The 26474-nt window shown below is 41.5% G+C and overlaps 9 protein-coding genes across 9 annotated transcripts; 4 read left to right on the forward strand and 5 right to left on the reverse strand.

Moving 5' to 3' along the window:
• Positions 1–1332: 1332 nt before the first annotated feature.
• On the reverse strand, positions 1333–2724 carry CLA4_1 (Protein kinase; the record flags this gene model as incomplete). Its single annotated transcript, XM_064821082.1, has 1 exon — positions 1333–2724. One exon carries the CDS (start codon positions 2722–2724, stop codon positions 1333–1335), a length of 1392 nt encoding a protein of 463 aa, XP_064685002.1.
• Positions 2725–4940: 2216 nt separating this feature from the next.
• ATC70_001690 (uncharacterized protein) lies at positions 4941–5805 on the reverse strand (the record flags this gene model as incomplete). Its single annotated transcript, XM_064821083.1, has 3 exons — positions 4941–5363; positions 5419–5560; positions 5618–5805. 3 exons carry the CDS (start codon positions 5803–5805, stop codon positions 4941–4943), a joined length of 753 nt encoding a protein of 250 aa, XP_064685003.1.
• Positions 5806–6039: 234 nt separating this feature from the next.
• On the forward strand, positions 6040–7310 carry ATC70_001691 (uncharacterized protein; the record flags this gene model as incomplete). The annotated part of the gene is made up of 5 exons (XM_064821084.1): positions 6040–6126; positions 6194–6272; positions 6329–6474; positions 6528–6591; positions 6655–7310. 5 exons carry the CDS (start codon positions 6040–6042, stop codon positions 7308–7310), a joined length of 1032 nt encoding a protein of 343 aa, XP_064685004.1.
• Positions 7311–7767: 457 nt separating this feature from the next.
• On the forward strand, positions 7768–10075 carry ATC70_001692 (uncharacterized protein; the record flags this gene model as incomplete). Its single annotated transcript, XM_064821085.1, has 13 exons — positions 7768–7917; positions 7976–8006; positions 8066–8104; positions 8164–8255; positions 8316–8393; positions 8448–8475; positions 8536–8544; positions 8597–8647; positions 8713–8863; positions 8917–9283; positions 9337–9424; positions 9481–9620; positions 9680–10075. The coding sequence occupies 13 exons, from the start codon at positions 7768–7770 to the stop codon at positions 10073–10075; spliced, it is 1620 nt and encodes a 539-aa protein (XP_064685005.1).
• Positions 10076–10888: 813 nt separating this feature from the next.
• On the reverse strand, positions 10889–11917 carry ATC70_001693 (uncharacterized protein; the record flags this gene model as incomplete). Its single annotated transcript, XM_064821086.1, has 3 exons — positions 10889–11413; positions 11505–11673; positions 11736–11917. The coding sequence occupies 3 exons, from the start codon at positions 11915–11917 to the stop codon at positions 10889–10891; spliced, it is 876 nt and encodes a 291-aa protein (XP_064685006.1).
• Positions 11918–12877: 960 nt separating this feature from the next.
• ATC70_001694 (uncharacterized protein) lies at positions 12878–17105 on the reverse strand (the record flags this gene model as incomplete). Its single annotated transcript, XM_064821087.1, has 5 exons — positions 12878–13160; positions 13229–16213; positions 16273–16903; positions 16962–17017; positions 17074–17105. The coding sequence occupies 5 exons, from the start codon at positions 17103–17105 to the stop codon at positions 12878–12880; spliced, it is 3987 nt and encodes a 1328-aa protein (XP_064685007.1).
• A 145-nt stretch (positions 17106–17250) lies between these two features.
• ATC70_001695 (uncharacterized protein) lies at positions 17251–18839 on the reverse strand (the record flags this gene model as incomplete). The annotated part of the gene is made up of 4 exons (XM_064821088.1): positions 17251–17287; positions 17352–17842; positions 17899–18089; positions 18143–18839. The coding sequence occupies 4 exons, from the start codon at positions 18837–18839 to the stop codon at positions 17251–17253; spliced, it is 1416 nt and encodes a 471-aa protein (XP_064685008.1).
• A 5513-nt stretch (positions 18840–24352) lies between these two features.
• Positions 24353–25550, forward strand: FAA4_1 (long-chain fatty acid-CoA ligase; the record flags this gene model as incomplete). Its single annotated transcript, XM_064821089.1, has 4 exons — positions 24353–24512; positions 24581–24661; positions 24739–24842; positions 24903–25550. The coding sequence occupies 4 exons, from the start codon at positions 24353–24355 to the stop codon at positions 25548–25550; spliced, it is 993 nt and encodes a 330-aa protein (XP_064685009.1).
• Positions 25551–25783: 233 nt separating this feature from the next.
• On the forward strand, positions 25784–26472 carry FAA4_2 (long-chain fatty acid-CoA ligase; the record flags this gene model as incomplete). The annotated part of the gene is made up of 2 exons (XM_064821090.1): positions 25784–26032; positions 26104–26472. 2 exons carry the CDS (start codon positions 25784–25786, stop codon positions 26470–26472), a joined length of 618 nt encoding a protein of 205 aa, XP_064685010.1.
• Between the last annotated feature and the right edge of the window lie 2 nt (positions 26473–26474).

Below are 26474 nucleotides of genomic sequence, written 5' to 3' on the forward strand. Positions count from 1 at the left end.
AAGCTTACTGAGATATTTCTGAAAATATGAAATGGGGTTTTTGGCAAAAATACCGAGATTTTGTATACGAAGGTCTTACAAATGGTGTCTCAGGGGTTGCTTTGGATCGAGAGAGACATTTTGAACCAATATATGCCATAGTAAAAGTCTTTATTTTCGAGATGAAAAATGCGATCGTTTGATTTTCGATAAAAATCACGAGGCATCCCTCATGGTTTGGGGCCAATTTTTGGTCATGTTTTCTTGGTCCCAAAAAAAGTTGAGCGAAGGTATCAGTAAGTGAATTCTAGTCGAGAGTGATTGTTTGGTGCTATTCTGATGGTCTAAAACATACTTTAACGCGAGAAATCACGGCTCGAATGTGTCCAATTTTCGCTGTAACAGGCATAATCTTGAAGAGTAAGAGGTATTGCAAGTATGCCGTATACTTGCTTATGATTTTGTTTTTGGAAATGCAACTGTGGGCATCACAGAAGAGTTCATATCCTAAGCTACAGGCCGTTTATTAAGGATACTCATGTAATAATGATGAGCCGAGCAGTATCTTTTAGGGTAGATCAGTATATATCAATTTGTCAATGTAAATTAGCAGCGAGCATATGCGTTGCTGAGTGGGGTTAGCTTGATTTCCCACATATAAACACTATATGTGTACGAATTCTTTTGTATAAAGCTCTCATGACCTAGAGTATGTCAAACTGCTGTATGTAGAATGACACAAGCAAGCTATTTAAGAAGTGATTAATCACTGTTTCGCTTTTGTTCTGTTCAAAATCAAAACGTATCGCTCAAGGGTATATGGAGGCTTTTATATACAACTTTATTGGCATTTGCCAGTGGCAAGCGCTTGAAAATTCAAACAGTGTCATCAGCCAATTACGAAATGAAATTCGCCTGGTCATAGCTCTGCCCTGATCTATGAAATGAATGAAATGGACTAGACTTCGGTGAAACTTTCTGCATGGTCTAGCAAAAGACTACACAGAGATACTCAGAGACTATCATGAAGAAGAATTGTCGCTGTATTGTTGTTGATGCAATCGAGTCAGTCCTTGCTTTTATGAATACAGCACCATCCCCATCCTTAATGTTAGATGTGGTTGCTTCTCCCCTCATTATTGAAAATATATCCTAGTTAGTTTTACTTTATCATTTCAGTAGCATGTTCAACAAATGGAAAATTAAATGATTTTATTTTTTTTTTGTACAAACGTGATAATAGATGATATTACATCACACGAAAACTATGTATACAAGAAAAGACTGAATCAGACTTCGTAGTTGGGGGATAAAATATATGTATAAAGAGCCTTGGGCTTCTAAATGGACTCTTTAATCTTTCTTGGACAACCAGGTCTTGAGTAAGTTGATTTGTTCGAGCACAGAAGATTTAGCAGTTCCACCAGGGGCATTGCGGTTTTCAATAGAGGTCTCAAAACTCCAAACAGAGGCAACATCATCTTCAAAGGAGGGGTGCAATGTCTTGAGATCAGCAACAGTCAAATCGCTCAAAGAGCCCTTACGATCCTCAGCCATCTTGACAGCAGCACCAGAGATATGATGAGTCTCACGGAATGGAACACCCTTGCGAACGAGATATTCAGCCAAATCAGTAGCCAACATATCAGCACTCAAACTAGCACGCATCTTGTCAGGGAAGATATCCATGGTGCTCAATACACCAGCAGTGATTTGGAGAGAGCCAGATAAGGTATCAGCAGCATCAAACATGGGTTCCTTGTCTTCTTGGAGATCCTTGTTGTAAGTGCTAGGAATGCCCTTATAGGACATCATGAAACCAGACATATTACCAAAGACACGACCACATTTACCACGCAACAACTCCAAGCTATCAGGGTTCTTCTTTTGAGGCATCAAACTAGAGCCAGTGCTATAAGCATCAGCCAGCTTGACAAAGGCGAATTCACCAGAAGAGTAAATGATCAAGTCTTCGGCCACACGAGAGATGTGGGTCATGGTCAAACTTGCCCAGAACAAGAATTCAGCAACGAAATCACGATCACTTACAGCATACAAAGAGTTGTGGATATAATTACGGAAACCGAGTTCCTTGGCCAAGAAATCACGATCAATGTTGAAAGCATGACCAGCAAGAGCACCACTGCCCAAAGGCAAGACATTGAAACGGTCAATCAATTGCTCCAGACGATCAGCATCGCTTTGCCAGAGCCAGGCGTGAGACAAGAGGAAATGAGACCAACGGATAGGCTGAGCACGCTGTAAATGGGTATAACCAGGCATAATGACATCCAGCTCCTTTTCAGCACGAGAGACAGCGACAGCAATCAACTCTTTGACATGAGCCAAAATCTTGCGAGCCTCATCACGCAACCAAAGACGCATATCAGTAGCGACTTGATCGTTTCGAGAACGACCCGTGTGTAATTTACCTGCAACAGAGCCGATCAATTCACCAAGACGACGCTCATTAGCAGTGTGGATGTCTTCATCACCAGCCTTGATCACAAATTGGCCAGAGGACCATTCTTCCATGACATCGGTCAAACCTTGCACCAACTGATCGCGCTCAGCTTCAGAGATAATGTTGTTTTTGGCAAGTGCTTTGGCGTAGGCAATGGAACCGATACAATCTGCTGCATACATACGTTTGTCGAAATGAATGGATGCATTAAAGGCGTCCATGAGAGGGTCAACAGCGCCAGAGAAACGTCCTCCCCAGAGTTTTTTAGGTGCGTCAGTCATTTTGTGTATGTAGTAGTTAGAGTATGTGAGTAAAGGATACAAGGAAGAAAAGAGAACCTTCTCCCTGATTTCTCTCCACTATTTATATGTTTCAAGTTTCCAAGTTTCCTATGACAGAGAGTTGGGTTGGATGACTCACATTGAGAAAGTCTATTTCATTGAATCTCCGTAGAAGCGCTAACAAGTGGGGTATTTAGTTAGATCCTGTCCATGTCCATGTGCAGAATGGGATGGAGAGCAGTAAGCATTTCTAGGTTCTGATAGATTTATTCATATAAGAAGCTTGTAAGAAATGCCATCCAAATACATTGATTTGCAATGCATGTTCGTATATTGGTTGCCTCGAAATATAGCTCTCACTTTTTTCCTTGTATCACTCGCCAATCTGTCAAACCACCCAATCAACTAAGGGCCGCCTTGTGATGAGAGGAATTGCCTTTTGCCTTTTAAGTGTCTACTATGATTCGTATCAGCTCGTGTCAATTTTTTTTTTTTTTTTTTGGCAATGATAATTTCAATATCATCATAACATAATAAATGTCCAGTCCCTAGACACTTTGACAGCCCTAGTAATATGAAAACTAAGCTTCTAGGCATCTGTCAGGCCTGGTTCATATTCATATGAGGTTAATGATTTTACAATCAATCAACAAAAACCGCTGTTATTTCTATCGTCTTTCCTCTGCTCAATGCTGTCAACGTTTTCTTTGAACGACGGCCCGGAGCCCCAGAGATTTCCCTGTTTACTGCAGATATTTTATGCAGCCCATGAATCGTCAATGTCCAGACTAACGTTATTAAATATAGAATGCAAGAAAATAGCATGAAGAACGATAGTGCTATGACTTGCCACCTATATTCTATACGCTTCAAGGGCATCTATTACTGTATTGCCTTATGAAAAGGGCATTGAGTTTGCCTGCCTGCTCCACCAGCCAAAATTAATTCAAATCCAGACGCATAGTCTGTTCTAGATTGGCCAAATCTTGATGGTTTTCGACTCGATTGAACTATTTTTGCAGATTCGACTATATAAAGTATGATAATTATCCTATGCTTCTTTAAGCTTTCTTGGAGTGCTTTTCAAGGTGCACCCAATGGTACCAAGTAAGATAGATGTTTTGAATAAACTTATTGAATAATTTACGAAAATATGAAAAGAGGTTTCTGACCAAAATGTCGAAATTTTACATATCAAAGTCCCACAAAGATGATTTCAGGAGTTACGTTGGATCGATAGAAACATTCTGATTCAAGATACACCATAGTAAAAGTCTTCAATTTCGAGATGAAAAACGCGATCGTTTGATTTTTGATGAAAATCATGAGGGGTACCTCATGCTTTTTGGTCGAATTTTGGCCATGTTTTTTTGGTCCTCAAAAAGTTGAGCAAAGGTATCAGGAAGTAACTGCCAGATGAGAGCAGTTGTTTGGTGCTATTCTGACCATCTAAAACGGCCTTGAAAACAAGAAAACGTAGCTCAAGTGCGCTCAGATTTTGCTGTATTAGGCACATTCTTGACTAAAAAGGGATAATATCAGTATGATACTTGCCCGTATATGAAGTAGCCGCGTGTGTATGAATGCAGAGCATTACATAAGAATCAGATCCACAGATAATATGAAGGGTTTTCGTGTGTACGTGGAAGGTCAAAATGAAAGTAGCAGTATTTTGATGAGACGAGCAAGGACAGTTGGTAGCGCAAGCTGCCGCTGCGTAGGTTAATTCTCACTCAAGTGAAGCGAAGGTAGAGAGCCATACGAAGCATAAATACTCGTATCCATAAACATGTTCTGATAAGACATCAACAGCTGTATTTTGAGATCTATCAATGTAATTATCTGTTTAAATTCTTTTAGACATGTAAAGTCACCGAGAAAAGAGGTAGCAGTGCATCAACATGCTGTTGACGATCACTTTTTCGTGCCTCACATGGATCAAATTTCTACTATTTACATTTGACGCAAGCATTCTTATATACTACGCCTTCAAGACCCTCTATCAATCCCCATACTACAATGTAATGTGATTCCTTCCTCTGATACTAGATCCAAAAAAACAGGGATACTGCTCATATACAAATTGTAAAATGTCTGATGCTTTATTTGTATAGTCATTTTGTTGGTAGAGAGCTAAAGTAGTGTAGTGAGTCCAATTCACTCTTTTTCCGTGTCAAAAATGATGGTTGTTGATATTTACAATGAAATAGAATGGGTTATCTGCTACGGCGAGGTGAGGCACTTCTTCGTCGACTGCTTCTCTCTCGGCTTCTGTCTCTGCGATCGTCTCTGCTGGATCTTTCATCTCTGGAATATCTACCTCGTCGGCTACTCCTACTGCTGCTGAACTCGTCATGTTTGCTACTGCGATCCTCTTCTCTATGACTACTATGATGGTGATGGCGATGTTTGTGGTCTGAGCTGCTGCTGCTGCTCTTCTTTTTCTTGTCCTTTTTCTCCTTCTTTTTCAGTTCCTTTAGTTTTAATGGGTTCTCTACAATGGCTTTGAGTGCCATTTGCTCACGTTTCTTGATCATCAGCAATGGATCTTCTCTAATCTTTGCCTGAATATCACGCTCGTTGTTGGCATTTGAGTTGGACAAAGTGAATCTGTTTTCCTCTGCTTCTGTAGCTGCTTGCTGTGTATACGCTTAGTAACGCATCCCTTCTCTGTATATAACCATGTCAACTTACAATTTCTTGTCTTTGCTTTGCACGCAGCAGTTCGTCCACATTCTTCTTTCCCAACAAAAACTCTTCCATGTTGTTTTCAGCAGATCCATTCAGATTGGCATTAGGCGAGGCGTACATCCAGTCCAGCTTGTTGGATCGCTTTCTGTGTCAACAGCCTGTCAGCGCAACGATCTTAACTTACCCCGCCTCAAAAACTTACTTTGTGCCAGCATCTTCTTGCATACGCTGCAAATCTTGAAGCTGTCTTTCCTCGGCCAGCTCCTTTTTCATTTCAGCAATTCTCTTGTCTTCTTCCTTACGCTTTTGCTCCTCCTTCCATACTCTTTCTTGATTCTTGAATGTGGAGGGATGCCATGACTTTTTCAAGTTGAGATCAGAGGAACCCATGATGATGCTATGTAAATAGAGGAAAGAAAAGTGTTGAAAAAAAAAAAAAAAAAAAAAAAAAAAAAAAGGTGGATGATGCTCTCTATTTGAATTAGTAGGGAAAAAAGGACTGGTTTCCACCAGCTCAATGCACTACATCACTCAGTTAGCATGTGTGAATGGAATTCATGTATTTGTAATATAGACTTCTTCTTTCACATAACTCTCATTTGACTTATTTATTCGTCTGTCATCATGCCAGACAAAGATGAAAAGAAGCGAACTCAAAACATGGATTATGTCTTCCGCTCTGGATTAGCGGGTGGCATTGCTGGTTGTATGGTAAAATGTTGAGAATGAGCATGGATTGTCAAGCAATGCGATGACTCACGCCAAAGCGCTCTTACAGGCAAAGACAGCCATTGCTCCACTCGACAGAATCAAGATCCTCTTTCAATCTAAAAACCCGCTCTTTGAGAAATACACAGGTACAACATGGAAAGATGCTCGGTAGGAACATGGCTGATGAGTTGCATTATTTCAGGCTCTTTCACAGGTGCATTCAAAGCAGGCCGTGCTATATACCAAAATGCGGGGTTATTGGGTCTGTTTCAAGGTCATTCCGTCACTTTGGCGCGAGTGTTTCCATATGCAGCCATCAAGTTTGTGGCCTACGAACAATACAGAGCCGTAAAGTGAAAGAGCAGCAAGATTTCAGCGAAATGTACTGATCCACATGATAGATACTGATGCCCACCAGAGCCCAAGAGACCTCTTCCAAGCAATTTATAGCTGGTTCATTGGCAGGTAACTCTATTAAGCCCTTAAATCTATCTAAATGTATATTATACTCACGCCTAAACAATCCAGGTGTGACATCTGTCATGTTCACATACCCATTAGACCTGGTGCGTGTGCGTTTAGCGTATGATGTAAAGGAAGCTGGACATAAACGACCGACTGTGATAGACACCGTGCGCAATATCCTCAAAGAACCCGCCGCACTACATCGCACATATGCCAAACTCAAGATTTTCAACTTTTACCGTGGATTTCTACCTACCGTCGCAGGCATGGTTCCCTACGCTGGGGTGTCCTTTTGGACCTACCATATCATCACTCAGCTCTTTCGATTTGATCCATTGATATCGCCTTATACACGTGCACCATTGCATTTCGACTTTGATCCCACAGACGATGACATTGATCTCACACCCTCACAGCAGAGATTGTTGGACAAACCGCCCTTGAAAACGTGGGCAGAGCTGGTGTGTGGTGGGCTAGCAGGATTGGTAGCACAAACCAGCAGCTATCCACTGGAAGTGGTTCGAAGACGGATGCAAGTAGGTGGACTACTGAATCCCGACACATTTGTCGGGTTCATAGACACGACTAGAGAAATGTACCGGCTGAAAGGATTTAAAGGATTCTATGTTGGATTGAGCATTGGCTATATCAAGGTTGTACCAATGGTCGCTGTTAGCTTTGCTGTTTACGAACGCATGAAGCGCTTATTAGACATATAATAGAAAGATGATCTGCCTTTCAGAAGGACACCTCATGTGTAACAATAAAAAAGACGCAATTTTCAATACACTTTCTGCAATACTAGAGTGTGAAGAACAGTGTGTGTGTGACCCCATAGCACGTCAATGATTATGAAATGACGAATCCTTGCTATAGTGTTCAATGAAATATACATGCTATATCAACGATAAAATGTGCATGTGTGTGTGTGTGTGTGTTAACATGCATGACATGCTGGGCCATAGAAGAGTGCGTTCACGTTGAGTAAGATGGTGGAATGCTAGATCAGCATCCATCATCGCATGCAACAAGGTATTGTTACCGACATGATTGCAAGGGCTTTGCGTTTTTTTTTTCTGCCTTACTGGATCCGGAATTATTGTCAAGCAAAGTATATAAAGCATGATTTTCATTACCTCCTTCTCTTTTCTTCTTCTTTATATCATACCGAAAAAAATGACTGCACTATCCTTACATGAAGACCAGAAAAAGGGCGCCACTGTCGAGACTACAGAAACTGTGTCTTCCAGCATATCCTCCACCTCTCTTGATCCGAATGAGCCAGACAAAGGCTTGAAAAGAACGTTGAAATCGAGGCATCTCACTGTAAATTTGATCCTTTTGTACCATACTATACACAGCGCTGATTCTTTTGTAAAATTAGATGATCTCTATCGGTGGTGTTGTTGGTCAAGGTAAGCAGGCATTAAAAAGAGTAGGTGCAGGGTAGATCTGAAGGCATTACTCGATATAGGTCTTTTCTTATCTTCTGGTGCAAATCTCGCTAAAGCTGGTAACTAAACTCTGATTGCATCTAGTGCGACAAAGCTCGTCTAACGTTGGAAATAACAGGGCCTGCGGGATTGTTGGTTGCTTATTTCATCATTGGCTATATTGTATTTTGGATTGCTGTCGAGTTGGGCGAAATGGCAGCCTACATTCCAGTGAGTAAAAAAAAGATGTTTGATTCGTATACAGTTGTACTAAAGTAAGGTTTGCTATAGATTTCAGGCTCATTCACTGTGTATTGTCGTCGCTTTGTGGATAAATCATTCGGAACTGTCATTGGATATAACTATTGGGTGAGTGATGGTATAACAGGGAATCTGATCCAGCTATTGACATGATGGCTATAGGCATGCTGGTCGATTATTGTAGCAGTGGGTAAGTAGATTGGACCTTTTACAAATACCACGCAACTTACAAAGCGTTTTTCTTCGACAGAACTAACAGGTATGCCTACTGAAAGATTTCCAAATCGAGTGGCACTCAACTTTGTAAATAGCCATCCCACTGGTGATGCGATTTTGGACGGACAGAGTTCCAGATTGGGCTTGTAGGTGGCAGTGCACTTTTGTTTGCATGAATCGATGGCTGACATACAGGGCGACACTATCACAGGGTCAGGAATATTCTTGGTTGTCATGTTTGCTATGAACCTCTACGGCGCACGAGGCTGGGGCGAAGCAGAATATTGGTTCAGTCTAATCAAGATTATTTGTGTCGTTGTGTTTGTTATTGTTGGATGCTTGACTTCAGGTGGTGTCATTGGGTAAGTAGTATAAAAGACATGCCCTTCGAGATAACTGACATCTCTCGATTTAGTGGCACTGTCTACGGTTTTAAGTATTGGAAAGATCCTGGAGCCTTCTCCAACGGTGTTTTAGGTGTTGTTAATGCTCTTGTATTGGCTGCACTAAGCATGACAGGTACTGATATTGTGGGCGTCTCTGCTGGTGAATCAGCCAACCCAAGAAAGGCCATTCCACAAGCTGTCAAGAACGTCTTTTTCAGAATCATCTTTATCTATATTCTGTCTGTCTTCGTCATGGGCATGTTGATCCCTTGGAACGATCCCCACAACTTGAGTTTGAGTGGAAGAGATACATCCGTTTCGCCTTTTACCCTGGTGTTCCAAAAAGCTGGTCTTAAGGGAGCTGATAGTGTGGTGAATGCTGTGATTCTCATTACAGTAAGTTTGCAAAAGAATTTAACACGCTTTACACTCATGTTATTATGATCTAGTTCATCTCGTGTGGTAATAGTGGCATGTATGTAACTACAAGAACTCTGTGTGCACTTGCAAATGAAGGCATTGCGCATCGAAAACTGGGTAAGTGTGTACATACATACACATTTGAGCGCTGAAACTATGCTAATCTCAAACAGCCTATGTCAATAAACGTGGCGTGCCAATTTATTCACTGATCTGTACAAGCGCTGTCTCTCTGGTATGCTTTCTCACATCGTGGATTCCAGGTGCAGCCCTCTTTCTGGTTTTGTCTTCTTTAGCTGGCATTGCAGGTTTGGTACGTGAATCTACATTGTTCATTCAGCAGACGAATTCTTACTCAATATTGGCATGTAGATCACTTGGTTTGGTATTGCTCTTTCACACTATAGATTCAGAAGAGCACTGATTGTGCAGGAAAAAGATCTCAACCAGTTACCGTACATAGCTCCCGGACATCCTTACATGAACATATTATCCATGGTGGCTTGCATTGTCATTATTCTCATATCTGGATGGTCTTATTTTGTGCCTGCTGATGCAATTGGCTTGATAGGCTCTTACGGTGGTGCATTGATAGCACTGGGTGGCTATCTTGTACTCAAGTTTTGGACGAAATCAAAGCTGGTACCATTAGATCAAATTGACCTGGATACAGGAGTTTGTTATTTCACGCTACAAGAGCTTGCTGCTGAAAAAGAGCAAGACAAGCACACTACGCTATGGCAAAAGATCAAATCCGCAATCATTTAAAGTACCACAAATGCTAGTTTATAGACAAACCCTTAACATCTGCAAGAGATAAATTATGCCATTTTTTTCCTTGGACAATCGGCTGAACCTCTGCTTATTTTCTATAAGAATATGCACATTGCGATAGCATTTAAATTTGGAGCTGGGGATTAGGGATTAAACTTGCCAAAGTTAAGAAGAAACACATGAAGAATACCTTAATAATCATAATACTAATGGGTATAATAAACTAAAAAAAAAAGACCTATTATAATAATCTCCATGGTGAGGAGAGGAGAAGCAGCTAAGACTGTACATTGTTGCGGCCCTCTACCGGAAGCACAACCACAGGGATGCTACTCTGCAACAGAAACATCTATCACACCATTAAACATCAATCTTCACCAGATCTGATTTGTCCTTGGAATTCTTCTCCATCTTGATCTCTACCAAGAAGACATGTCCACCAGAGACAGGTCCGCATCTGTCTGGTTTTCTGCCTCTGAGCTTGTCTTTTCTCCAGCCTCGGCTTGCTGCTTGCTTCAGCTTTCTTATAGAGATTCTGGCAGCTCAAAGTAGGCTAATACTCCATCGAGAGACCATTAAATAAAAACCAATCTTCAAACTGAAATGAGCATCATGTCAGCAATGCCTCCAGTTGATATAAGATTGTGGTTTCCATTCAGGTGGCACGCATAGATTCATTTCCTTGATAAGTCTAGTCTTTCTTGGTCGCATAAAGCTGAGCAGGATATATTACAAGAAGACGAAGGCTACTCTTGATCCATAAATATAGAGAACATATAATAAGTGGTTTATCACATGAAGTATAGCTTAAATAAACATATGCAACTGCCAAAGAGGTTCCACAATCAGCACAGCTCTAGCTAGCTGGAATAGAGTCTCTCTTATCGGGGTACAACTGCTTCTTGATATATTCAGAGGAAATACTGTATCACCTTTGATGGAGGGGGATTGGCAAAGCATCACGGATACAGACATCAAAGCATTGATCTCCTTGGCTGTCAAATCACGACTTTCCTCTTCCTCTTGTAGTTCATCATCCATGACACTTTCCAAATCACTGCCGTCACTATCAAGCAACTCAATATCTTGCTCAGCATCCGTAGTAGACAATGGTTGCGGTGAAGATGTTGCTGACAAGCGCGATTTGCCTTTACGGGAAACTGGAGATGGTGCACCAGTAGTTGTGGCAGCAGCAGGTTCCTTTGATTCTGGCTTCTTCTGGTTGTTTGAAAAGATGATGCGTAATTGCTTGTCAATGCATTGATCCACCCGATGATCACAGTCCAAAAGCCAAAAAAAGCTTTTCCATTGCTTGCTTCTTCTTTGCTTGTTCTGACTGCGGCTTTGGTCGTTTTCTCTGCTTGCGTTTATATGTTTTCTTTTTCTTCTTCTCTCCAAAAATGCGCTGTCGACACAAGCTGACCTTGAGCACCAAGTTGATCGCTGTCTTCAGCACCGCTTGGCAGTTCCTTTTGGAGTAAATGTTTGGGAAGTTTGTGTGATATATTCTACATGCCTCTTGCAGGGCAGGTCGTGTTGTAAAGTCGACGTAATCAGTGCGTTCCAATTCTTCTTGAATTCTTGTGAGAAGGCTACATGGATTGAAGAGTTAGTGCCTCATGCATTACCGTCAAATGCTCTTGTATATACATACGGGATTTTTGTTCTGTCCTCGTTTTTTCGTCCAATACAAAATGATAAGCTTTTCCAGAAGCCACTATAAACGAATAATTCCTGAACACTGGCACTGATGTCGTCAATAATTGCAATGGGCTTGGCACTCTTGCTCAAACCACAATCAAATAAATCAACAGCTTTGATGTCAAAGAAAGACATCTTTTTCTGTGTCGCATGTTGGATGAGGATAACATTACCATCTCTGAGATTGGACATATAGCGGAATACCGTATAGGCAATGTATTGTGTATATCATTCTACCACAGCTCAGATTTCGTATGATACCTTGTTACAGAGTATGGTACTTGATTCCATAAGCATAGTACTTGATGATGGCTATTAGATATTGACAAGGCCCATGTATTTTGCTTGCCTGAACATTTACACGAGGCACATTTCATGATTATTGCATAGTGCATGCCTCTTTTTCTAACTTCAAGAGATCTCGCAGCTTTTTTCAGGCACCAAATCAACATTATTGAACATAGTAGGGTAGGTCTTGACAAAAATCACCTTTTATAGCTCTATGAAACCACTGCTTGAAGAATAATCACCTTTTATGTTAATGTTTGGGATGAAAGCTTGTTCTGTTTTTTAAATTGGTCGCACATACAAGTTTACAATAGAATGCAATTGTGACCCGCAACATTTTATTGCCACCAAAAAGCGACAAGTTGAGTTAGGTTGTGCGAGGACACAAATTGTGTTCTAGCAGTGTCCTTCGCCCCATCTAATTTTTCCCTTGTTGTATGCTGAGATCTTCATCAAAAAGCTTCGCAGGTTAATACGACCCTTTACTCTATTTCCATAGTCAGGTTTTACTACTTGCTGTCAAAGTAAAGAAATGGGATGGAAAAAAAGAGGTTTGGCAAATGTGTTTCCTTCTAGAAATAGTCATGCTGGCAATGTTCCTTTATGTCAGACCAAAGTTTATTACGAATCAAATGATAAACTGCAATTAATATCGGAAATGATGGTGAGCACTGATTACATTGGCAATACTCAAACGGTAAAAACAGGGGAGGGAAAAAGGGGCGAAACAAAATCAAAATCAAAAACTAAACAAAAGGTGTGCTATTTACTAATGTTATGTATGAGGCAAGCTGATTTCAAGCAAGATTAAAAGGGAGAACGGTTTTCAGAGTTGCCACCTCTTCCTCCTCTACCTCTGCCACGACCACGACCACCCCTTCCTCCTCCTCGATGACCGCCACGACCTCCACGATGCGATTCATTGCCATTATCATTGTCATAATTCCTGTGTTTACCATTATTGCTGTTGTTGCTATGGTTTCCTCTTGTAGAACTAGATGTGCTCTCTCTTGATGTGTTTTGATGAGATGGGTTACTAATATTGATAAGATTCCAGTATGGCAAAGTGGCGCCTCTATATTCAGAGCATCTAAACGAAAAAAAAAATGACATGAATACTTCATTACACACACACACACACAAAGACGCTCTCTTTACCTGCCACTCAGCGTAGTGCCACTCATGAATGTAGTGTCGAAAACAACGTCGACCACCTTTTCTTGCACACCAACGACAGTACCCTTGTTGGCCATGGGCACAGAACCAGAATCACACACATAGATAACTCGATCACCCAAAGCAAAGCTTTGATAGTTCAAGCGAACCTCAGCATCCGCAGGTCTGAGCAATACTTTGCGAGGAACACCACGAATCACCACCTTCTTGAAATCAAGATTCTCATACTTTTCATGGTACTTGACAGCTGCTTTTTCAATGTCATGACAGTAAGCATCCTCCAGCTCTTCCGTCTCGAAACTAGCACGCGTCAATGCATCCAGTTTCTTGCTCTTGATCCAGTCCTTCATTTTATGCAAAGCCTTGGAGCCCTCAGTAGTCCAGCCAAAATCAGCGACGTTCAACATGCCACCACCCTTTTGCTTCATGAGGAGTTGCACAAATTCAGGGAACTTTTCACAGTATTCACGAATCAAAGCGACTGCAGCAGTAGAATACTCCCAATAGCCATTGGGATGCTTGCGAGTAAAACCAAGCACCTTTTCACCTCTGCTCTCAAACTTAAGATTCAAGCCGACATTGATACGCTGGCCAGATTTCTCATTCACAGTCAAAGAGGATGTGAGCTTGGAGAGAGACAAAGGAGAGATACCCAGCTCACGAGCCACATCATGACCAGATTCATAGCGAATGTCATTTTCTTGTTTACGAGCAAACTTGTGTCCAAACTCGGGCTCACTTTGATATTGGTCTTGCACAGGAACGGTCATTTCAATATCGACATTGCCATTGCTATGGCCTACCACTGTGGCTTGGGCACCCAAGAACTTGCTGCCCAAAAAGAAGACGTTTGACTTTAAGGGGAAACTCTCTTGAATGGGAGGAGCAGGTTTCTCGATGAAGCGAGGATCGGGATTGGCAACCTTGATAACAACCATTTGAATAGGCACCAGGTCCTCCATGCTGGGATTGACAAACTCCTTGACCAAGGCGCCATCCTCAGTTTGGTGCATACCATTCAAGACACAGACATGGAAGCCCACCTCGATATCACCAACCATCAATGCAAAACGCTTGCTAGGCATGTATTCAGCGCGACCCATACGACTGGCCCAAGACTCCTTCTCCTTGTCGTTCCAAAAGTGCTCTAAAATTTGCTTCTTTCCATTGTGGAAATTGACATAATATTTCTTTTCTTCGTTGGATACACCAATCACCACAGCTTCTTGCAAGTAAGGGTAATGCACATAAATGCTTCTGTAAAGGAATAGCTTGGCAATCTCCTCAATGTCAGCATGTTGATACTTATTCTTGATGCTAATGACGACAGACTCATTACGACTGTCTTGCTGGAAGACATGGACACCATGATGCTTGATCTCAAACGTGTAGGGAATAGTCTGAAGAGAGGGGAAACCAGCCAAAGCATTCTTGCCCACCTTGGCACCAGGCAAAAGACCCTTTCTTAATTTCAAATCCTCATCCGTGAGATTAGGTAAACTGTACACTTCTTCACGCACCATACAGTTGTGGATATCAGGGAACACACCAGGCAAGGGACTGGGATAGACAGGCAGGTCCTCAGAATCAAGTTTGGCGAGGTTTTCATCAAACGAAAATTTGTAACTAGTACCAAGACGGGTCATGGAGGCTTCTTCTTTGGTGAGACGTTGTTCACGGTTCTTCATGGCATCCAAGAGGCGCTTCTCGTCGATGAAGGGAATCTTGACAATGGCTTCCCAGTCTTGCTTCTTGCCATTCATATCTAGGTCAAAATCGCGAGGATAAAAATCAATGATGGGGGAAGCCATGTCTGTCATCAAATCTTGATAGGCAGCAGGTAACAGTTTTCGACTCAAGCTAGGCAACACACCCATCAATTGCTCAAAGGGCTTGAATGGTTGTCCAAGGGTAAAATCATGGTCTTGGAAGCGAGCAACGTTCTTCAAATCGGAAATCTTGGGCGCGTAGTGGTAGGGGTAAAACCAGCCCCAGGAAGCAACGCCTTCATAGTAGTATTTGAGCACCCATTGGATACCAATGATGTACGAACCTACGAGATCGTTCATTTGCTTTTCGTCGTTGATATCAATGTTCATCTTCTCCATATAGTAGTCTGCCTTCCACTGCTTCAATCCAGCCTCGAATTTCTCCTTTTCCTCGCGTTCGATATCTTCTTTTGACATGCTCTCTGGGATGATTTCTGCGTTTTCGTACTTTTTCAGCACACGGTCTCTGGCAGCAACGGCTTCCTCGTCAATTTCAGATACTTCAGAGTCGTCATCAGTGTCCAATTCGTCGTCAGAGTCAAGCGATAATTCGACATAGGTGGAATTGTCCTCTTGATCAAAGTCAATGTGGCATGACATGTTGAGGTCCTTGGCAAGCTTGTCTACAAACTTCTTGTCGCGTGCCTTGAATGGCACATTAAAATGAAAGGTGTGACCCTTGCCAGGCTTGTCGCTAAGCAGATAGTTGCTGATTTCACGAAAGATGAGCTCCTGTTTATCAGTAATAACAAATTTGCCTTCTCTGGCCTTCTTCTTCTCCAATTGATGCAGGATTTGACGTTCATTCTGACCATTTTCACGCTTGCCAGCAAGATACAGCGAATCAATAGCCTCTATCTCGAATGCCTCCTTTTCAACCACTTCAGAAATGCCGTCGAGGATCTTTTGCAACCTGTTCATGTCCACTCGTCCACCATCTTGAATGTAGCCTTCACAGGTGGGAAGTACGTCCTTGTAGATTCTAAACATGAGTCCTAGTGCGCCTTCATTGATGTGCAGGTTGGGCAAGTTGGGCAAGAAATCATTACCAACAAAGAGGGCCAGCAGAATGAAATCATCAAGCACGCGTTCAAAGTCGTACTTGAATGACAGTCTATCACTCACAGAGTTGAATTCCATGTCCAGGTATTCTCGCATGAGTGACAAGTGCATCAAATAAAAGTTCTGAGAGTCCAAGCTATATCCCATTCCGTGATTAATGTATATTCTCTTTCTCTCATACCATAGGAAACTTACGTTTTGCTTCTCTTGTGGCTCTGCTTTCCAAACGTCACTTCTTCACGCAACAAGGCAAAATGAGGATCATGACTCAACAGACCCAGCATGACCAAATCCGCATCAAGACCATAGAGGCAGTGTCTCACATTGGGGTCGTAATCAGGCTGAGCTTTGGCAAGACGAACATACTCCATGATTTTGTGTTCTCCCTCACCAGGCACCTCAGGACCAGACAGCACAATCTCGACACCTCTCCAATTGGCATCTTCAGACACTTTTTTCGAAATGAAATAACGTAACTCAGCGGTCAACTTCTTCATGAAGGCAGTACCAGGCGTGATACAGTTGGAGTCGAATGCATCTTCCTCTGGTAACTCCTCTCCCTTGGACAAGGCCTTTTGCCTTGTTTCTTCAGCATCTCTGGCAGTACGGAAACGACGGGAACGTTGCTGATTCATCTTGGCTCTAGGGGCAACACCGTCAATGGCTAGGAAAAATAACTTTTTGGGCTTGATCTTGGAAAACAGGTGGTCGATATAATTGAATACGCCAATCCAGATCTGCTCCTCCGTGATGCGAAAGTGGGCACTTTCATTATTGTTGTGCGAACAGTTGTGAATGATACCATTCATATCTAAATACAGGTTGTCTTATCAAATATGTCAATTTAAACACGCTCTCACAACGAAATGAGATAGAATACCAACCGAATTCAGGAATTGCATTGTCTGTGATCAACTGAGAGCACATGGGATACCGTTCACTACAACAGGTTGTCGTGTTAATCCAGGCTTAAAAGCACTGCCGGCCGTCAGTTACCTTATCCATCTAAAAAACTTGGGAATACCCATCTTGTAGTATAATGTGCTTGTTTATTAAAGAAAAAAAGAAGAAAAGGAAACAGCTTTGCATCAACTACGACATTTACAGTCGACGCAGAAAGTGGTGTGTTTCCGCAGTTGCCTGTGACTAGTAAGAGAGAGAGACTCATGGGGCTTACTTTTGAGAAAGCTTGAGGTGATACGATTTGGGTCTATCGTCATTGAAACTGTTAATTTACATGTACGCATATCTCGATGATCCATCAGCACATTTACCTGGTAAACTGGCTGTATCCTTGCTTGCTCATGGAGAATCCCAACCCACTGTCCTTGGCTCCGACCCAAGCTAACGCAGGATCAATGTAATCGCATCGATTCATGAACCAAGTACCAGTTTCAATCTGGTCTCCAATCTCAATGGCCTTATCTTGACTGGCAGTCCAAATACTAGCGGTTAAACCGTATTTGGAGTCGTTCATCAATCGAATTGCCTCGTCATCGGAAGAGACCTTCATGATGCCGAGGATGGGGCCAAATGTCTCTTCAGTCATGACAAGCATGTCGTGGTTCACGTCCACCAGAATTTGAGGAGCCACATAGCCTGTGCCAGCCTTGTCGTTGGGGAACACTTGCTCGGTATCAATGAGAGGTTTGGCACCCTTTGCAATAGCATCCTTGACTTGATCTCTGACATTATTGGCAAATTTGATGTTGGCCATGGGGCCCAGAGTTGTTTCCTGGTTATTGGGGTCTCCAAGAACGTATCCCTATCATTTACGTATGAGCATTTATGCCATCAAATACACTCTGCTATAAATCAAACCTTGGCAAGGGCAACTGCCTTTTCAACAAACTCGTCGTAGATGCTTTCGTGCACATAGCATCTTTCGATAGAACAGCAGCATTGGCCAGAGTTAAAGAAGGCACCATCAATAATGTTCTCTACTGCGTAATCAATATCACTATCAGGCAATACGTAGGCAGGGTCTTTGCCGCCCAATTCCATGCCAGATCCTGTACACGACGTGTGAGTGACATGCCGTAGCTACACAGACACGAATACAAACCGATGAGATGCTGAGAGTCGCCAATGGCCTGTCTGATCTTCTTGCCAACTGCAACACTACCAGTAAAGTTGACAAACTGGATAGAGGGATGTTGTACAAGATAGTTTGCCTCCTTATCTTGGACATGAACAGCCTGAATAGCATCTGTGGGAACACCCGCTTCTCGCAATGTCTCAACAAAGATGTCTGCACATTGTGGTGTTTGTGGAGATTGCTTCAGCAAGACAGTGTTACCAGCCAAAAGCGCAGGAATGATGTTGTTGACTGTAGTGAGATAAGGATAATTCCAAGCAGCAATCAAGAATACAGGCCCCAAGGGCTCTTTACGTTGATAGCGCTTGACAACGCCAGGCACATGTTCAATCACATCGTCCTTGAGGCTTTCTTCCGCGACAGAGATCATATAATTCGCTCTTTCCAAGACGCCCTTGACCTCACCATGACCATAACGAATAGGACGACCCATTTGGGATGTAATGGACGTTGCGATCTTGTCCTTTTTCTGCTCAAAGAGCTCACAAAACTTTTCCATAATTGAAACACGCTTGGAAACGGGCACTTTCTTCCACTCGGCAAAGGCGACAACTGATTTTTGCACGGCTTGATCGACTTGATCTTGCGTCAAAGTAGGTACCTCGAACAAGAGTTCCTGAGTGTTAGGTGAGATGACTTGGATGCTGTTACTAGAGTGTGTCATGCTTGATGTGTGTGCAAGTGTGAGAAAAAAAAAGGGCTTGTTTACTAAATGACAAGAAGCACGACGCAAAAGGAGAAAAAAATGGAACGCTAAACATTTGGTTTTCATGCTTTATAGGTTCTCTTGCATGACGGGTCATTATGAAATAAGGTTGCAAATCCGCCTCTATCAAACGTGACGATAACCATTTAGTGTCAATGGTAAGCATTTCACATTGTGCACCATTGGGTAGTGTGGATTCACTGCTCTTGACTACAAATGCATTGGCCGTTCTCATGGTATTGGAAAGAACACTTCCTAGCTGAGAACATAGGGAAGTCCCCGGTAAATTGCTATAGAGACGTGTTTAGCATGTTACGCTAGATTGATGTGAGTCTCATGAAGTATAATGAGTAGACATTGTGAAATCAAGGCTCTCTTTCCACGAATCAAGCAAAAATGAATCATTTTGAGAATATAAAACGGCTACTTTGTCTAGATCTAGATTCTGAGAGCAGCCAGCTCTTGTCAAACATGCAAGTGATGTCCATCTAGGTAAATGGCATTGTGCAATACTTAATTACTCAGTTACCATTGGAAGTGAGAGAAATGTAACTATCAAGGAAGATGTACATGGCTTTATTGAATTATATTTTCTGTAGTGTTAGTCTTTTAGGGAATGTGTTACAATCGAACCTAAGAGGGTCTTGTAATGATACATTTATACCCACTCTCATGTTCAAGGTAACTGCCGATAAATAGCTACAAGGTCGTATATCCACTACCAAAGGAAACGATATACAATTTTTTACGAATACAGTAGGTTCTCCAAACGGACTACTACCTACAAGTAACGCCACATTGAATATAGAAGAGATCGCTTCATCAAAATTACCCAGTTCGTCTCTTGACACGCATATCAATCCTACTGATGGGTTAATTGAAATCATTCTACACATATAGCTGGTAATTCTTCACATTGGTCTCCATCTACTCACTTAAATTGCAGTGCTCTTGAACGATTTTCTTTGAATCAAAGCTAATGTAAAATCTCTCCGTAAGTGCGCATCTCAAAGCGCCGTCATCTGCAGTGCAGTACTGGAATCCTCCAAACAGTGTCGCCCTCTTCGCTTGTACACGGAATATTGATATGATGACTCCCTTTATCCTGGTGCACTTGCGCATTGAGTTGTATGGCGAATGACATGAATACGTAATAATGCTTGCTGAAGACCTGTCGATATATCTCTGATTTTAAAGGCTTGTAATTGAAAATGCTATCTCTAGAGACAATTGATTTTGCCATTATCAAGTGTATCCTCAACTGCTTGCTTCGCAAAGCGAAAGCTATTGCTGATTTCAACTGACCCCATAGGAACTTTCCATACGTGGAGTTGTACTGCCCTAGCCATGCATACAGTTGTTCTCCTGTGGCCACTAAGCGTGATATTCCATGTTTTCCGAAAATTGCATCTGCTTTCAACGACGATACAATAGCTAAGGCCACGGATTTAAGATAGGGCAACAACCCAGTATCCATCAAAAATCTATGGCTTATGGAGATATTGCATATAGAATTTGGTTGATGATTGTAAATAATATCGTCCAGATCTGTGATATTGCTGGCTGGGCATGTCTGACTACCAAATCCCATTACTAAAAGTGTCTGTATCGATTTCCTCAGTCCATGAATCCTATTAAACAAGACATTAGGCGTCGTAAAAGAGTCTGACTATTTCAATTACCCGGACTTTGATGCCGTTATAGAATGAACGAGGCGATGAATCAAACTCTCGTAACCGTTATCCGTGTTATATTCTTCAAGCTGTGTTGGACTTGACTCGTTTGCTTCACCTGCAAAGACTTTGTTGTATAAGAGTTCCGCCAATCTTTCCATTTTTGCTAGTCTTGGTTCAGTTGGAATCTCTAACGATAAGGGCAGTCTAATCATCTTTGAAGAGAGGACAGTGTTTCCTCCCAAAGCTGTCATAGATCTTTCAGAAGCTGCAACCAAGTCTGGATCATACACTGCCCGTATAAATGTTATTGTTAACAATAATTGACGACGATCACATGCCTTTTGCAAGGTGCAAATCAAGTATTTCTTTTCTCTTTCCAGACAAAGTTTATGCGATGGGATGTTGTTCAGCAGATAAGCATATATATATATATATATATCAATTTTTCTTTAAAAACAGTTTTGCAATCTAAATCATCTGAAGCTAGCCACGGGGTGTTTTGAAGCAATGGACGCACAGTCGTGCTGAGAAAATCCTTGTTTAGTACACTCCTGAGAGGGCACGATGAACGCATATTGCGTCGTAAATGCCTGCCCGTCATCAAAGAGCTGAGAAGGATATACTTTGGTGAAAAAGCTTTTGATGGCCGAGCACAGCTTTAAATCATCTTGTGTAGTTGATTCTCCTCTGCGAGAACGTTGATATAATGCGTAAAAGGCTTTCCAGGAAGTTTGGAACATGAATGTACTGTTCGCGTGGAGGATGTTGCTTGTAATGAAAGATCATCTGACTGCCATAAATAATGCTGCCGCTCTCTTTGTTGTAGAAGAAATCTAAAGGGATCTTTGGACAATAATCAGATTTGTAACAACATTATTGACAATTCATCATGTTTCTACCCTAAGGCATCTCTCTGAGAAGTGTTTCTGAGTTGCTTGAGAAATGTGATTACACCTTCGGTATGTCCGCAAAGTTTTACTGACGGGGCCTATCTACGGCTGTTACTATATTATGTCTTCACTAAGTTCATGTCTAGAGTCTTCATTTACATATGCTTATGGTGCACACCAGCGTGTACATAGAATAATCATACTCGTTTTCCATTTTGTTTATGTTTCAAAGGAAAAAAAAACAAGAAGTGAACTCACATCCAGAAGTGGCGATTTGTTTGCTTCACCAAGGTGTGGGCTTTGCTGACATTCTTGTGTAGCATGGGAAGTTAGACACAGTGTTAGGTACTCATGGTAGCCAACCATGTAGTGGTGCCACTATTGACTCAAATTTTGCTTTTTATTTGCCATTAGTACGTGGGAAGTCTGCACACCTCATTTGTATCTGTGGATCTAACTTCTCTAGAGTGTCCCACATCCATTCCAACGGAAACAACTCATGTGCGGGCAGATAGCATACTAGCATTCTATCTCGATGCTCACATATATGTCAATCACAGTCAACATGGCATGCATTCTAGCCGTGTTTCCTCGAGTTAACAGCCGTTTTAGACAGCTGGAATAATGTCACGCAATTGCTTTCGACCAACACTCACTTATTGACACTTTTGCTCGACTTTTTGGGGATCAAAAAAACATGGACAAAATTCGAGCAAAAAGCATGAGGTACCCCTCATGGTTTTCGTCAAAAATTAAACGATCGCGTTTTTGACCTTGATAATGAAGACTTTTGTTATGGTATATATTAAATCAAAATGTTGCTATTGATCCAACGCAACCCCTGAAACTTTATTTGTGACATTTTTATATGCAAAACTTTGACATTTCGGCCAAAAACCTCATTTCATACTTTAGAAGATTGCTCAATAGTCTTGTTCAAAACATCTCCCATAATTATTACCACTGGATGCACCTCGAAAAGTACTCCCAAAAAGTATAAGGGAGTATTTTTTTTTTTTTTTTTGTAGGGGAGTCGAGCTCCAGGTTTTATTTAAAGTCCTTTAAATGTCATGCTGAGGGATAGAAAAGACTGTTGGTGGACCCAATGTCTGCAAAGAAGGGGAATAAGATATTTTTTGAATTAAGTTGGGAAAGAAATCTACTACTAATAAGGTGCGACACCTAGAGCCAATACAGTCTTGCGGAAATCGTCAAAATATAGATAATGGATAAGAGCACAAAACACCAAACGAGGACATCAGTACTACGCCAAAAAAAAATCAAACAACTTGCGTTCACCAGGATTTGAACCGGGATCCTCCCGTTGGCATACGGGAGTTTTACCACTTCGCCCTACCACCAGGGGCAGTATAAGGGAGTATTGGATGATCATCACATTTTACATAGTCGAATCGAGGAAAATAGATCAATCAAGTCGAAAATGAATCAAATCTGGCCGATTTTGAACAGGAGTTAAGCGGAGCGGTAATTATTTTTGACTAGCGAGATCAATCATGAAGACAGCCATTGCTTGTGATGCTCATATGAAGCGAATTGCGACTTGAACAGTACTAGCGCTTTTTCTGACTACTATGGGTTGCCTTGATTACGTATTCTTATAACGGATAGCTGTCATCATTGCAAATTGCTTATTTAAATGCCAACTTTAACGTGAAATATTAGAATGCCACACTGCTCTAAATTGCACATGATGCCTCGACTGTGAGGTGCTAACAAACGTACAAAAAATAGTTGTCTTGCACCCTTTTTACTGAAAAATGTTATGTTTTAGCAGAATTTTCAAACAAAACATCTGTATGAAAGCTCAAGCATTATTCATGTAGACGCGATAATGACATCCACAGCACATTTCAGTAAGCAAGACATTATTATCAAGAGTACCTGCACTATCTGGAGCCAACAGTTGGTCGCAGAAGAATGCAACCTACATGCAAACTATCTGCCATCCACGGCATACAATGAACAAGACGTAAACAAAGGCCCCCCCCCTAGCATCCGATCTGCATTTTGAATGTCTTATTAATTTTAGTGAATTGCAATCAAATAAACCATCCCAATAAAGATGATTGTTTACGGGATTCTTTGTGTCAGCTGTTGCACAACCACAAATTCTGAAAGAGTCAGGATGAGCCTTGATCATTCTGCGCAATTTCACGCTGTAGATAATAGAACCTGGAAATGACGATATACACAGTGGGTGTTGTACAAGTAATTTCGGAGTGATGCTTGATTGTGCGCTTTGGCTAATTTATGTAGAGTGGGAGAGAGAGGTATCATGATTGCATGTAAATCCAAGAAACCACGTTTTTACAATTTCCAGAATAATTTGCACAGATGACACTCATCTATGAATCCACTTTGCCGCGCTCCTGTACCTGGATGAATGCAATCAGCCTTCTTTTGCCCTTAGTATCCACCTGTTCATCTTATACGCCCAACTGAAAAAAAAAAAAAAAAAGTGCAAACAAGCCATGGCAAATGATGAGCCATGGGCTTGCTTGATTATTATTAAGTTTTTTCTTCTGAATTTACCAATTCGGATATATGGTAGGTAGAAATAAATAAATATACGCTGGGTTAAAGCTGTTTCAATGTGGTATTTTTAGCCATTGGCTGATAGTTGGTGATCAAAAATAACCCACTTTCCTCTCTTGCCCTTATAAACATAAAAAGCAATTTGTTATTTATAACATTCCTTTTTTCCCTCTTCCTTTCTTTTTCTTAATCATCTGAAGAAGCCACTCTTTTTCTCGCTTTCTTTCTCTCTGTTTATATCATCTCATCAACGCGACATTGAGCAGCGAAAAAGGAAAATCCAGGGCGACGATACATTTTTCTTTCAACTAGATTTTTATAAAACCGAAACGCCAAATCACATTTGAACATGAGTGCAATCGTTTACAGCTTCGAAGCCTTAAACTTCAACGGTATTTGTAAGACCATTGCCATTAGTTTGTGTCCATTGATCGGTCAATACGATGGTATTGAACCCGTCTGTTACTCTCGTAACGTGGAATTAAGTGGAAACATCATCTTTCAGCCTTGTATGTATAGCCTGTCAAACATGGCCATGCCGGCACATGCTAACCTTCTCTCTTTTCTTTCCAAATAGCAACCCTGATCATTGATGTTGTTGCTATTATCATGACGATGATTATGATTTACCACATTCGCTCTAAATACACTGCTGTTGGTAAGTAATTAGTGCGAAATAGAAAATTTTTTGTTGGGTAAAAATAGCAAGACGGTGTTTAACCACATGCAATCTAGGTCGACAGGAAATTGTCATGTATTTCTACATGTACATGTTGACTACCTTGCTGGACATGTTGCTGGTAACTGGTATCATCCCTACTTCATCTTCTGCATATCCTGTAAGTTTTTATCCATGATCAAGCAACCAACAGACAAGCTCATCCTCGATGATTCTATAGTGGTTCACCGCTATTCACATTGGCTGTATTTGCTCAACATACTGGTGCTTGTTGTTGAACGGCTTTGTAGGCTTCCAATTTGCCGAAGATGGCACACCTTTGTCACTGTGGTCGATTCGTATCAGTACATTTGTGTGGTTCATCATTACAGGTTTCTTGGCTATTGGTACATTTTTAGGTGTCGGTGCTCTCTCGTATCAGAATCAGGCAGCACTATGGATCTTTTACATTGTTTTGAATTATGTCATGTTCTTTATTTACATCATCTCTCAAATCATTCTCGTAATCAACACTCTGGATGACCGTTGGCCCCTGGGTGACATTCTGTTCGCTGCTGCTTTCTTTGCCATTGGACAAGTGCTGATGTATGTATTCTCTGTAGTCATTTGCGATAACACCAAGCACTATGTGGACGGCATGTTCTTTGGCGCCATCTGTAACCTCTTGACCGTGATGATGATTTACAAGTATTGGGACTCCATCACCAAGGAAGATCTCGAATTCTCTGTCGGTTCCAAGCAAAATGTCTGGGAGGTCAAGGAATTGTTAGGTGAGGACGAGTTATCTCAGACCTACGCCAGCTACCAACAACAACCTGCACCTACAACTCCTCAACATTACCAACCTTACGAACAACATCCCTATTAGATTTCTTAAATTATAAATATATATATATATATATATATATATATATTCCATGTCTTTTTGTGTATTTTTCAGCATCCCCTTTCTCTCCCCTCCCCCCCAATGTTCTCTTCTCTATAACCCGTATATATTATATTTTCAAAACAATTAATAAACTCAATTTCAAACAGAGTCTTGTTCTTTTTGCTTTTTCTCTTTTCTCTTTTGCACCTGTGCAATTCTTGCTTAGAACCAGCATGGAGGACACATATGAGCACAGTCTACCGCTGAAATCAGACTTGTATCAAACACTAGAATGCGGTGCTGATGGAAAACCAGGAGGCATTTTGATTACAAGTGTATCCCAGCAAGTCATTCCACATGTCTGGTTGGGTGGGTACAAAGCGCTTGAAACTGTTGAATTTCTAGAGAAAAACAAGATTACAAGCATTCTGACATTGGGTCATTTCAAGCCGTGCTATTCGCCAGGACGATTCCTACACAAGGTGAGCTATGAATCAGATAGAGGGATCATCTATCTAAACGCATAGCTTACACATGTACCGTTGTTACGCAGATCATTCCCATCACAGATAATCCCGAAGCCAACATCATTCATTATTTTCCAGAATCCACGGCATTCATTGAACAAGCCATCAAAGAGAATCACAACATATTAGTACACTGCCTAGCAGGCGTATCACGAAGTCCCACCATACTGACAGCCTATCTCATGGCAACACGGAAATTACGGTGGAAAGAGGCATTGGCCATCATCAAACAGACGAGGCCATTTGTAAATCCCAATTCAGGGTTCATTGAACAACTCAAACTCTTCCAAGAGATGAATTACACCTTCGACCCCAATCACCCAGCTTATTTAGACTACTTGCGCCATCATCCTGTAGACGCTGGCCATGTAGGACACGAGGATGAGTACGAATAATG

Source organism: Mucor velutinosus (genome assembly GCF_035048745.1).
Source record: "Mucor velutinosus strain NIH1002 chromosome Unknown tig00000041, whole genome shotgun sequence".
NCBI lineage: Eukaryota > Fungi > Mucoromycota > Mucoromycetes > Mucorales > Mucoraceae > Mucor > Mucor velutinosus.